The sequence below is a fragment of the Lygodium microphyllum genome, chromosome 20 (genome assembly GCF_053477565.2).
Source record: "Lygodium microphyllum isolate KBCC chromosome 20, Lygodium_microphyllum_v1.1.10, whole genome shotgun sequence".
Lineage (NCBI taxonomy): Eukaryota > Viridiplantae > Streptophyta > Polypodiopsida > Schizaeales > Lygodiaceae > Lygodium > Lygodium microphyllum.
The window spans coordinates 88,257,163-88,269,288 of record NC_141154.1 but is presented as its reverse complement, the minus strand read 5'-3'; the positions used below and the strand labels follow the sequence as shown (position 1 = coordinate 88,269,288).

The 12,126-nt window shown below is 42.0% G+C and overlaps 1 protein-coding gene across 1 annotated transcript in view; it reads right to left on the bottom strand.

Moving 5' to 3' along the window:
• The window catches only part of LOC148019117 (DEAD-box ATP-dependent RNA helicase 26-like), a 71,872-nt gene extending 60,546 nt beyond the window's left edge, over nt 1–11,326 (bottom strand). The window contains exon 1 of the mRNA XM_087660625.1: nt 9,939–11,326. Coding sequence (XP_087516751.1) covers nt 9,939–11,077 — 1,139 coding nt within the window. The 5' untranslated portion in view covers nt 11,078–11,326. The remainder of the gene's footprint in view (nt 1–9,938) is intronic.
• Between the last annotated feature and the right edge of the window lie 800 nt (nt 11,327–12,126).

Sequence of the window (12,126 nt, the reverse complement as noted above, 5' to 3'; positions counted from 1 at the left end):
GACTCCAATTCTACTGCCACAGCGGAAATTAAGGCCAAGCTTTGTGCTACCTTTTAGATGACTAATCTCAGTCTGTTATCTGATTTCTTGGGAATAGAGATAATTCATTTTGGGGGAAGTATTTTTGTCTCACAACAAGTATGCCATTCAACTAATGGAACAATATTGCACCAATCAGACACACCATGTGGCCACACCTCTTGATCCCAGTGTCCATCTCTCAAAGGATACCCTAGGTCAACCCTTTGATGCACACCTATCAATCTGTTGTAGGTAAGCTTCTCTGGTTGATTCATACTAGGCCAAATTTAGCATACTCAGTTACTATACTTTATTAGTATTTTTCGGTACCTAAGATGTCACATTGAATTGCTTGTCTTCGTGTGTTAAGATATTTATAGTGTATTTTTCATTATGAACTGACTTATGGACATGGTTTATGCTTTTGCAAGGTTACACCGATTTTGACTAGGCAAGAGATCCTAACACCCAACATTCCCATGGCGGTTACCTCTTTTCCTTGGACATAGCTCCCATTGCTTGGTCCAACCGTAAGAAGAAAACGATGGTAGCTTCCACCGTCAAAGCTGAGTATAGTGCTCTCTTTGATGGTACCACTGAGGCCATCTATCTGAGGAGCTTGATGGCTCTGCTTCAATTCCCCTGCAATTCTTTTATAGTTGCCTATTGCGACAACCAGAGTGTCATTGCCCTTGCGAGCAACCCAATCATCACACCTCAAATGCAACATGCGGAAGCCACTTCCACTTCACCAAAGAGTAGATTGACCTAGGCACTATTCGCCTATAGTCTGTATCTTCAAGCAACAATTCTACAAACATTTTAACCAAAGCAGTCAATCAACCGATACTACAATACATCCTATCTCGGATCCACCCTGCTCTACTACTTCTTCAAATGGACGAGGAAAGAGTGTTTCCCTCCTGCTCCTCCCTCCAGTTTAAGAGGGGATGGTTTTTTCTCTTATTCAATAACAGTGATGATATTTACAATTTAGCTTTAGACTTTGTATTATACTTAGGACATTTGAACCTTGATCTACACCATCAGGATAACATAATTGTAAAAGAGCATTGAGACAAGTAAACAATTCCCCTACGAGGGCACTATCCAATGGCACCATTGCATCACATTCTGCATGAGCATGAAATCTTGCATCCCTTTGCATTACCCCATGCATTGGCATTCTGTTCATGTAAACATACATCTGCACGCATTTATTCCTTTTTTGGTCTTTCATGAGTGGTCGACTTTGGATCCACCATATTCGTGGCATTGCACATGACAGTTCTCCCTGGCAACTTCCCCATGCTTGCTTGCTTGCTTTGCTTGTCTTACTAAGCTCACTATTATCTTTTTTGCCTCCTCACATATTTTCCATATGATTGACACATACACACTTAAGTATCCCTAGGCACCTATCCTAGTAGTATGTGGGATTGCTTTGCTTGTATAAAGTTAGTGGAGCTATCCATCCTTATTTTCCTGTACTTCGGGGCATAGTGGCTCAATAGGAAAAAAACTGATTTCAAACCCTCACTGCTAAATCTTTTGAAAAAATCAAACCAACCGCCCTTTCCAACCAAAAAAAAAGTCCATTGATGATTCCATCTGCCTTTGCAATAGTTGGTAGGCCCCTGGGCAGCCGATGCGCACCCTTGGTCCGATACCCTACCCTCTTTGGGGTGATCACTAGGTTCCCTTGATAATATAACCATCGCCTTTGTAGTCTTGGTAGGTCATTAAGCAACGGACGTGCACCCTTTGCCTGATGCCCTGGCTGCTTTGGGGTGGATGCCTTGGGGTAAAAGACTATATATGTTAAGGGCTTATTTCTCATGGCTCTGTTTTGGACTTGAGAGGAGGTGTTGAGGTAAAAACGCATTAGCTTGACTTAAACAGCCCCAAAACATGCTTAATTAATGAAGAAAACCTTTATTTTAAAACAAAACGAGATCCTAGGGAGTTATTGCGTACGGCATACAAAACCCTAATTTGGGTGCCTCAAACTTTTTATAAATAGGCATGCAGTCCACCACTCTCTCTAATCTCGTTTTTGCAGATTTCAAGTCTTGCAACTTGATGCCCACACCTCATACGTGGAGGACATCGAGGTCCAAGCTGGCCATTACTGTTTACAATAGTCTAGCGTCTGTTTCCAACCTACCACAAACTGTTCGGAGCTAACTTCAGCATGTTGACTGCTACTACTGATTTTTCCTGTTGTCACCAACCTACCACGTCATCAATCAACCTGTGTTTGCTATCAGCAACTATTGCCTTCTCTAGCAAGCTGTCACCTAGCCTTTATTGGCTGCGTTTAGCAGTTTTCTCTCTCCTACAACTATCGCCCAACCTAAACAAGCTATGTTTCATTGTTTTCTCTCTCCTCACCTACGTTTTTAATCTCTCTCACCTACACTACCGTGCATCAAATCCAAGCTTCCTTGGCTACATTTGCCAATGTTCAATATCTGAAAGCTACCTTGCTACATTTCGAGATCCATTCAAAGTACGACACACTTTCCAACTCGTTACCCTTGTCCTAATCCTCGAGATACAGGAGTTTATGGTACAATATTCACTCTTTGCATAGTGTATTTATTGCATGAGCATTATACATTTAGCAGTCATTCAGTTCATTATTATCTATATTCATTGTCTCTGAGTTACCCTAACCCTAACTATGTTTTGTGTTATCAATTTGTGCTTTGTCATACAATTGGTATTGTGTTTTTGTGTTTGGAGTATCTCATCACAGCATCCACTAAGTGCCTTGGTGATATCGCAGGATATTACCCACTGGCATGTTATGTGTTGATATGAGGATACACCAATAATTCTACAACTGGACTACACCCACGTAGTCAACCCTTGGTTATGGCACATTTATTGTGCAACATCTTCTTTCCTTAGCAAGTTCATACTTAGTGACCACATGTACATACGTGGTGGTACTTTCATATTAGTCTTTTATCATGTTGTGGACTTAGTTCTTTTGTGTGGAAGAAAAAGAAGATTTCAACCCTATCTCTCTGTGTGCTCAAGTCTCCATTGCTTTGTGTATATGCTATCGGTTTCTTCACCTCTCCCCCTTCTTGTCAATTTTCACATTAGAGTATGGTCATCAAATTATGATCATCAAAGATTGATTAGCTGATTTTCAGCATATGGTCATTACTTTTCAATGGTATTCAACTGGTTTTGATAGACAGTAGCATGTGAAGTAATACCAATGATAGTACAACCATGGTTTATACTTGGTTTATGCTTTATTATGGTTGTTTCATCTATACTCTACCTAGTCAATCTCCACGCCAAAGGGGGGGACCACCTAGAGCTAGCCTAGTGGCAAACCGCGGTCGATCACCTTGTTGTCAATAGCCTATAAGGCACCAGCAAATATGATTGGCAGCTAACTCCACCCTTCCCCCAAACATCATTCATGACATACACACAAGCTTTGTCCAAATTAGGAGCACCCTCGATAACATCTTCACCTTCTTCAAGGCTACCAAGTGGGTCCAGCATAGTGACAAGAAAGTGATGGTAATCCTCTTGGACTTCAAGATTTGGTAGGGTTAACTGGGACTTGCTAGAGGGCACACTGGCGTGGGTAGGATTTCCTCGGCAATAAATTACCAATAACTTTGCACTACATAAATCAACCACCAGTAATGCTCATAGGGGGAGGAGAGGTATAAAGTTCCAACTAAAGCAGTTTGTTCAATAGGGCTGCCCCCTAGCTTCTTACTTCTTACTTTTTGAGAAGGCAATGTCTTATTTCCTTTGATCGAGAGTGAGTGGCCTACTAGGGCTCAAAATACCAATGCGAGCTAAGACAAAGTTAGTAGATTTAGAGTATGCAAATAATATAGCCCTCTATGTTGAGGATAACAAGGTGAAACTAAAGAGAGTGAGATTGATGCTATAGGTGTTTTGCATGGCAAGAAATGCAAAAATGAACTAGTAGAGATGCCCCTTGGCTTCTTACATATTCTTACTTTTTGAGGAGACAATGTCTTATTTTCTTTAATCTAGAGTGAGCAACATGCGAGGTCTTGGGCTACCAAGCGGGTTAAGACAAAACTATAAAATTTGGAGTATGCAAACAACACACCTCCCTATGTTGAGGATAGTAAAGTGATACTTGAGAGAGCAAGACTGACAATGTTCTATGCGGCAGCAAATGCAAAAATCAACTGGTGAAAGTCAATTGTGTTGGGGGTAAAGGCGCCTCCGCCTAGCCGCCCATGTATTACTACACTGACAGTACTCGCCACTGCACACTACAAGTGGCGGGCATCCATCACAGTCACTTATTCTTTATTCTTTTAGTGACAATTTGAATAAAGGAAGGCCCGGCCACACATTGTGGTTGTTGGAGTTCCCACTTTGAGTTTCACTCTCTCTCTTGCTCTTGCTCTCCATCCGCCATAGCTCTCACCGCCAAGCTTCTTCTTCACACACAGAGAACACATGAGAGGAGGGGCTTACTTAATAAAATGAGGGATTTTCAAATCAATTTTCAACACATGTTGTATGTAGAGATGTGTATTATTTAAACTAAGTATTCAAAATTGAATAGAAAAAGGGTATATTTTATTCATGAAATTTCGAAGGATTATAGTTTTTCTATATAGGCTTTGAATAGAAGCAATGTAGAGTTTACATATGTAGTCTTTCTTACTTTATCCAAGATTGAAGTTCTTATATGTGAGTGTCATGGTGTTAATGTAATTAGAAATCGCATTACTTTAATGATGGTTACATCACCAGTAAAATACATTGGTTTCTTTTTTGATATCAAATCATGGATTAGTTTGTGGTGAATTTCATATGGAACTATATTGATAGTGTTATATGATGCATTCATGCAATCACGGGGCTACAGCCCCAGTGCTATGGATCCGTACTTGTATACGAAGAAAGCCCGTAACGGTTCTTTATTGATTTTGATACTCTATGTGAATGACATGCTTTACGCAATGACAGCTCATGAGAAGCTAGATGCTCTTAAGGCTCAACTCAAGAAGAGCTTTGAGATGAAAGATCTGGGACAGGCCTCTCATTATCTTGGTATGCGCATTACACATGATAGATCTCAAGGACTACTCTATCTGTCACAGAGGGAGTACATTCATAAAGTCCTCTCATTATCTTGGTATGCGCATTACACATGATAGATCTCAGAGACTACTCTATCTGTCACAGAGAGAGTACATTCATAAAATCCTTGGGCGCTTCCATATGCAAGATGTTAAGCCTATTGGCTGTCCATTATATTCTCATGTGAAGGTTTCATAGGCCGATTGTCCGCAGACAGATGAGCAGAGGGCCGAGATGGCCAAGATTCCCTATGCATCAGTCGTGGACAGTCTTATGTATGCCATGATAGCCACCCATCCAAATATTGCTTTTGCAGTTGGGATTGTGGCACGTTATATGGCTACACCTGGCAAGAAACATTGGGATGCCATGAAGGGTATCATGAGGTACCTGAAAGGCACAACAGATATGTGTATTTGCTATGGCAGCCAGGATACAAGAATCGTGGGGTACACTGACTTTGATTATGCAGGACATACAAATAGTAGAAAATCCACTTCTGATTATGTGTTCACTTATGCTGAAGAGGCTATCTCTTGGATGTCCAGGGTGCAAAAGTATACGGCTCTTTCTACTACAGAGGCCGAGTATACTGCAGCCACAGAGGCTTGCAAGGAAGCTATCTGGTTAGGCCATTTGATTGCAGACCTCGGTATGACAGGTGCTATGCCTACACTGCATTCAGATTCTATGAGTGCCATTCAGTTGGCCAAGAATCCGATCTTCCATGCGAAGACGAAACATATTGAGATGAGGTATCACTTCATTCGCCAAGTCATTGAGGACAAGTTTGTGGACCTTGTCAAGATTCCGACTGATCAAAATCCTACAAACTTGTTCATGAAGAGCCTCACTACAGAGCACTTTGCCTTCCTTAGAAGATTGATGGGCATTGAATGAGATGACGTCTTTTTTCTCATCCTGTTGTACATGTATACGTGTTGTACTGTCTTTTCTTTTATTTTCTCTCACTGGGGCAGATTCGCCTTTAAGTGGGAGGTTGTTGGGGGTAAAGGCGCCTCCGCCTAGCCGCCCGTGTATTACTACACTGATAGTACCCGTCACTGCACACTACAGGTGGCGAGCGTCCGTCACAGTCACTTATTCTTTATTCTTTTAGTGACAGTTTGAATAAAGGAAGGCCCAGCCACACATTGTGGTTGTTGGAGTTTCCACTTTGAGTTTCACTCTCTCTTGCTCTTGCTCTCCATCCGCCATAACTCTCACTGCCAAGCTTCTTCCTCCTGGGTTCCACTTCCCTTTCAAATTAGTTTACCTAAATTCAAAGACCGAGTGGGATATACACTCGGGTTTCAAATGGGTGAGAAAGGATTAGACCGTCAAGTACCTTGGGTTTCAAGTGGGACTTGGCATCATAGCACCCCAAAGGTTTATCCATGTGCTCAACTCCATCTGTTGACCTACTACAACATAGTCTACCTCTCCTTGGCAGGTGCTAGGCAGGGCCCTTGAAACCAACCTTTCTTCGTAGAAAAGGTGGTAATTCCCTAATTAAGCACTTAATTATAGTAAACAATAAATTAACATAACTTAAAATGCACAAATTACCTTAATAATCTCGGACATTAGACACCCCATTAGCCCCAAAACTAGTGCCCCTTTTGGTATTTCTTTAACTTGATTGCTAATGGAATGAGTATAAGCTAAGATTTCCAATCTCCTTTGCAATTCCAAAAACCTCTTTGCTATAGCAACAATCAGCAATCAATTCGGCCAATTGCACCTTGATTTTTTACCCAAGACTTGCATGAATGGAACCTCCAATTGGCCGAATGCTACCCCAAATTACAATAAATGGGCTGGCATCTGAATTCCCTAATAGTTACACAAATTTGAGGTGCTGAATTTAGTATACAATGCCTTCACTAATTGGCATGGATCTTGGCATGGATCCCCCGGTGACAGTCAAACCCTGATTTTTGCAGAAATTTAGGATTTACAGCAAAGATCTCTCTACTATCCACCAAATTTGGTTGAGATCTACTCAAATTGGTCGAGAAATGTTGAGATCTCCTAAGAATGGGCTGGAGAATATGAGAGAAAGCCAAGATGAGAGAGAAATCTGATTTTCTTCACAAGAAAACCTTAAATTTTGCTTGTTGCTTGCTCCAACTTGCATTTAATGCAATCACCTACTGCCAAACACCTCCAAAATCCTGTCACCTAATCAGCAATGTTGTTACCAGCCTCTAGAAGGTAATTCCTTGCTGTCCCTTGCCTATTGAGGCCCCCAAATGGCTATCTTTTACAACAAATTGTAGTTCTCTAATCAGAAAATGAACCAACAGCTCTAGCTCTCTCTCCCCCAAGCTATAAACTAATTAAATAGCTGAGACCCAACCCCCAAAAATGTTTTCTCAGTTTGCATGGGCATTTTTGCCAAGTGGTAGACTTCTAAACCCATTTTTCAACATTATCTAGCCAATTAATTAATTTTCAAAGTGAAATAATCCTAAAAATTAATTTCAATCCTTTAGAACCTACCCAAAATAAATGTGCTCATCCATAATTAAATTGGCTAGGCCATTTGCAACCTAGAGCGGTCCCCAACCTCTGTTGATCCTTAGACGTGCATTAATTAATTAATTAAGGCTAGTCCCTAGTGTCACCACTAACATTTATTGGCCAAATAACTGTCCTAGGGTCAAAACTAGCACGAATTGACCGCCAAAGCCCAGTTGGCAAAACTTATCACAACTTTTGCCTGACACCCACTACATCCTCGGGGTCCTTTGCCTGCTACCATGAAATAACTGCCGTGTGCATCACATGTACAAAATAACCTTGCACATTTGATTAATAACTTAATCAAATGTTATCGGCAAGATCGAAGCATTTCAAAATTTCATGTCCCCATGACAACCCCAATGGTCAACTAGGTTCAATTAACGACAACCTGGTAGCATTGTCTTTTGCTAGTATTTCTCTTCATCATGTGTAGCTAAGCTGCGCCGCCTAGCTCCAAACTTTCTGTGGTCTTGCTTGGATGGGTCCAAGGATTCCCATACTAAGGTGGCTTGGGAGATAATCATCCTATTGAGAAACCACCTCTTCCATGTATCCCACCTCAATTAGGGTTTCACACTAATAGCCCCAAAAAGAATTGGTACCCTCACTCGGGGGCACTTTTGTTAATGGGCACCCACACAACAGTGCGCCACCCTAGACAACTAAGGCCTATAAATAGGCCACCTCTCCATTTATTTCACATCTCTCTTCTCATTCATTCACCGCTCTTCTTCCATTATTCTAGCATCCTTCTCTCTCTTTGCCATTGTTGCTCGCACCTCTATTGGAGGACATTGCAGTTTGTGACCACCTTCCGCCTTTCATCCATCCCCACTTAGCATTCTACTGTCACATTTTACTACTGCGTTTTACTACAGAATTCTACTACCGCATTCTACTGCAATGTTCTACTACTACTTGAGCTAACTCCCTTGGCCATTTCAACCTATACAAGTCTCTTCTCTTCCCATCTACAAATTGTGTATTAAGTCGCTGTGAGCATACATTACAAGACAAGATAAAGCTGATTTTCTCGCATCACACTACAGTTTTTATAATATGCTTGTTCATAACATCGCATGATGAAGTTCCACCTTAAAGGACTTTGGGCCTTATGAAAAATAAAATCTCAACTCTACTTTGTGTGTATCATCACTCAGAAGCTGAAATACCCTGGGTGTGAACCATTTCATCTTTCGCATCTACAATTCATAAGATCATGATCATTAAACATATTGAAGTTGTGTAGTGTTCGGATATGGAAAGTGGTTCTAGCACTAATTCTAGTTCTGAAATATTCCATTACCCTCCCAAGGGGCAGCCTTAATGTAGACATCACCCACAAAAAGCTCCTCATTGCATGTGTCAGCAATTAACCTGCACCAGTGCATAGAACTTGGGTGCTGATCAGCACATCGTCCAAATCTCTATTCATGCAGCAACCAGCCTGCCACTGTCTAATACAGCCTGCGTGCAACTTACATCATTCAAAGACCCAAAACCAGTGAAACCCTCATGCACTACCAAGCAAATATTTGTGAACAACCTTCTTGAAGCTGTTGATTTTCAAACAAGGAGACAGGATAGCATACCTTCTAACAAATTTTAGTACAGAATGCAATCCTCTCCACCCCACTGTCCGAAAACGAACCCCAAAGAAAAAGGGCAAAAACTTGTCCTTGATAACAATGAACCCACTTGCTAGACCACTACCATCACCAAAAACTATCTTCCTCACCTGATTACCAAATATCTTTATTCCTTGAGTGGCCGCTTAGCTTTGATGCCACCAAGAGCTCCATGTTCCCCAATAAGCACCAACAATAGCCACAGCTAGAACTCTGACTTCACTCATGCAGCCCACACATCTGTTAGAGCCGCATGCAGCCCCTAACAAAACCTACAGCTGCAGAGAAGCCCAAATGGGCTGTCCATTGCAACTTGCAAGCTCATTTTCCCCTAACTACCCAACTTGAAAATTTTTAGCATGTGCAATGGACCCATACTTCAAACCAACAAAGAAAGAACCTAAAAACAAGATGCCCCTATTTCTACATCAAGAGGAGCATGCATCAAATCTAAAACACACTATCAAAAAGATTGGCAATTTTGAGAGTAAAGTCCTTGCACAGACAGTGGATTTTCAAAACAAGCTTGCAGTTTTTAAGGGACCAGGTATCAACAGTTAACAGTGGATAACACATCCCACCAGCACATAGCCTCAGATAATGATGGACATGCACTAGAAATCATGTTAGTTACAAAGGCTTCAGAAATACCGTGTGTTTGTAAGGTGTGATGAGCTCGATTCAACATTTTCAAATGGTAGCACAGAAGGCTTCTTGACTTCAACCTCTGACAGGTCTTCTTCACTATATTTTTTGTCACCACGAGATGATACTTTTTTTGATCTTGTGTTTTCAGACAGAGACTCTGAATCAGACTCATCAAAGAAGTCCAACTCTTCTTCCAATGTTGTTGACTTACTAGCTTTATGCAGTCTATCAGAAGCCTCTGAATCAGAGTCAGATAATAACTTCCCCCTAGTCCGCGCCTTGTGCAACTTCTGCTTCCCTTCAATGGCCTCTGAGTCAGATCCTGCAATATCACTGCCATGCAATTTTCTTGTTTTCTTTATCTCAACAAGATCGTCTGGTGTCAACTCCTGCCACCCTCGCTGCACTCTTGCAGCTCTACGCAGAGGTGCATATTCGTCAAGGTTGAATTTGGAATTCTCCCAATCACTTGTATTTTCTTCTTCTGCAGTTTCCCGTTTTCGTCTTGAGCTGCTGGACTTCATAGCTGCAGCCCTACCAGATTTTTTTGCCACCTCTTTTGAAGAGGATGAAGATGAGGTCCTTCGCCTCCTTGGAGGCTCTTCTTCAAAAACTACTTTACCGATACATTCTGAATCTGAGTCATCCTTGGGGGGAGGTGGCACTCGTTTCGTAGGCGGTGGGAACGGGCTTCCCTTGTTTGCAGAGCCCTCCTTGCCCCATACCATGCCCTCAAACTCATCGGGTTCACCATCACTAAAAGCTGCATGGTAATGTCTTGTGGAATTCCAGGTATCTACAGAAGAAAGACTCGCTCTTTGCAGATTGCCACTCTGCGTAAGCAATGCAGGCGAAATGCTTCGCAAAGTTTCACCTTTTGGGGGCACTGCAGGACAGCGCCTGCCTAAACTTCTCGAATCTGCAGTCTCCGACTTTGAGAATGCAGACCTCCAACCTTTTGCATTACTGAGAATGACACCTGCATTCACATACCCGAAGGCATCTCGTCTGCTGACGGAACGGCAGCGTTGGCGGTCAACTTGACAGGAGGAGCTTCTCGAGAAAACCACCACAGGCAAGTGAATGCACCTCGAGATTTGTTGTCGAGAGAGCGCAATTCTGTGCAGTACCTGCAAAGACATAGCTCGGCAGGAGCCGAAATGGAAGTGTTAAGAGAGAGCAAAAAGATGGTAGGATTATGTGGCCATGGTGCTGCTACAGACGAGGTTGAGCGACGTAATGCAACACGCCCCCTGTGGCAGAGATAAAATCCTAGTGCTCGCTCGTTCGGCGGCAGAAGATGGTGGCGGCCTGTAGGACTCCCTCTCTCTCTCTGTGTCTCGGGTAGGAGGAAGACGAGAACGAGAGAGGGGTTTAAGGAGGGTATAACGTAGGGCTTTTATCCCGAAGATATTTAGCACTTTTTTCTTGCCAAGCCTTTTTAGGGTGGAGGAGCTAATAAAATAACGCCTACCTAAAGCCATAGTATCCATGCAAGCGTAGGTCTTCGTTCTTATGTAAGCATGGGTCTTAACGGCACATGTAACACAATATGGTGGTGGTGTATGCATCTCTCTCTCTCTCTCTCTCTCTCTCTCTCTCTCTCTCTCTCTCTCTATATACCTTGATCACAAAGATAACTCCACTTTTAAAATAAAAATGATTAAACCATACAGCTTTAAAAACCACAACATACGCACCATCATAGACACAAGCTTCCTGAACATCCCAAACTGCGGCTTGCTCAACAATGTTCCGGACAAGGAAGCGCTTCACAGCCCTATCTTGTGACATGTGACATCCAATGCACAAGTCAACTACCCAGAATCCAACTCCCGTGAAATATAGCACAGGTTCACATTAAGATCATAAAGGAGCCACGCTGTAAAGCCAGCACAAACCCCAACAAACATGCTGTTGAATCTGAATATATATATATATATATATGCAAAGTGATTCAAAGGTCATTGTGCATACCTTACAAACTAAACCTTGGATGCTCTCAACTTAGTGGCACCATATTGGGGAGATTGTAAAGTGGCAATCATTTCATAGGCCCTCTTCATCTATTTGATGTATGTTTCAATTTTGTAGTCCATTGTATGAGCTAAAAGACCTAAAATCCTTGAGGTAGAAAATATAAACTGGCAAGCATTTATCATCAAGACTTGACTAAAACCAATACCTCTTG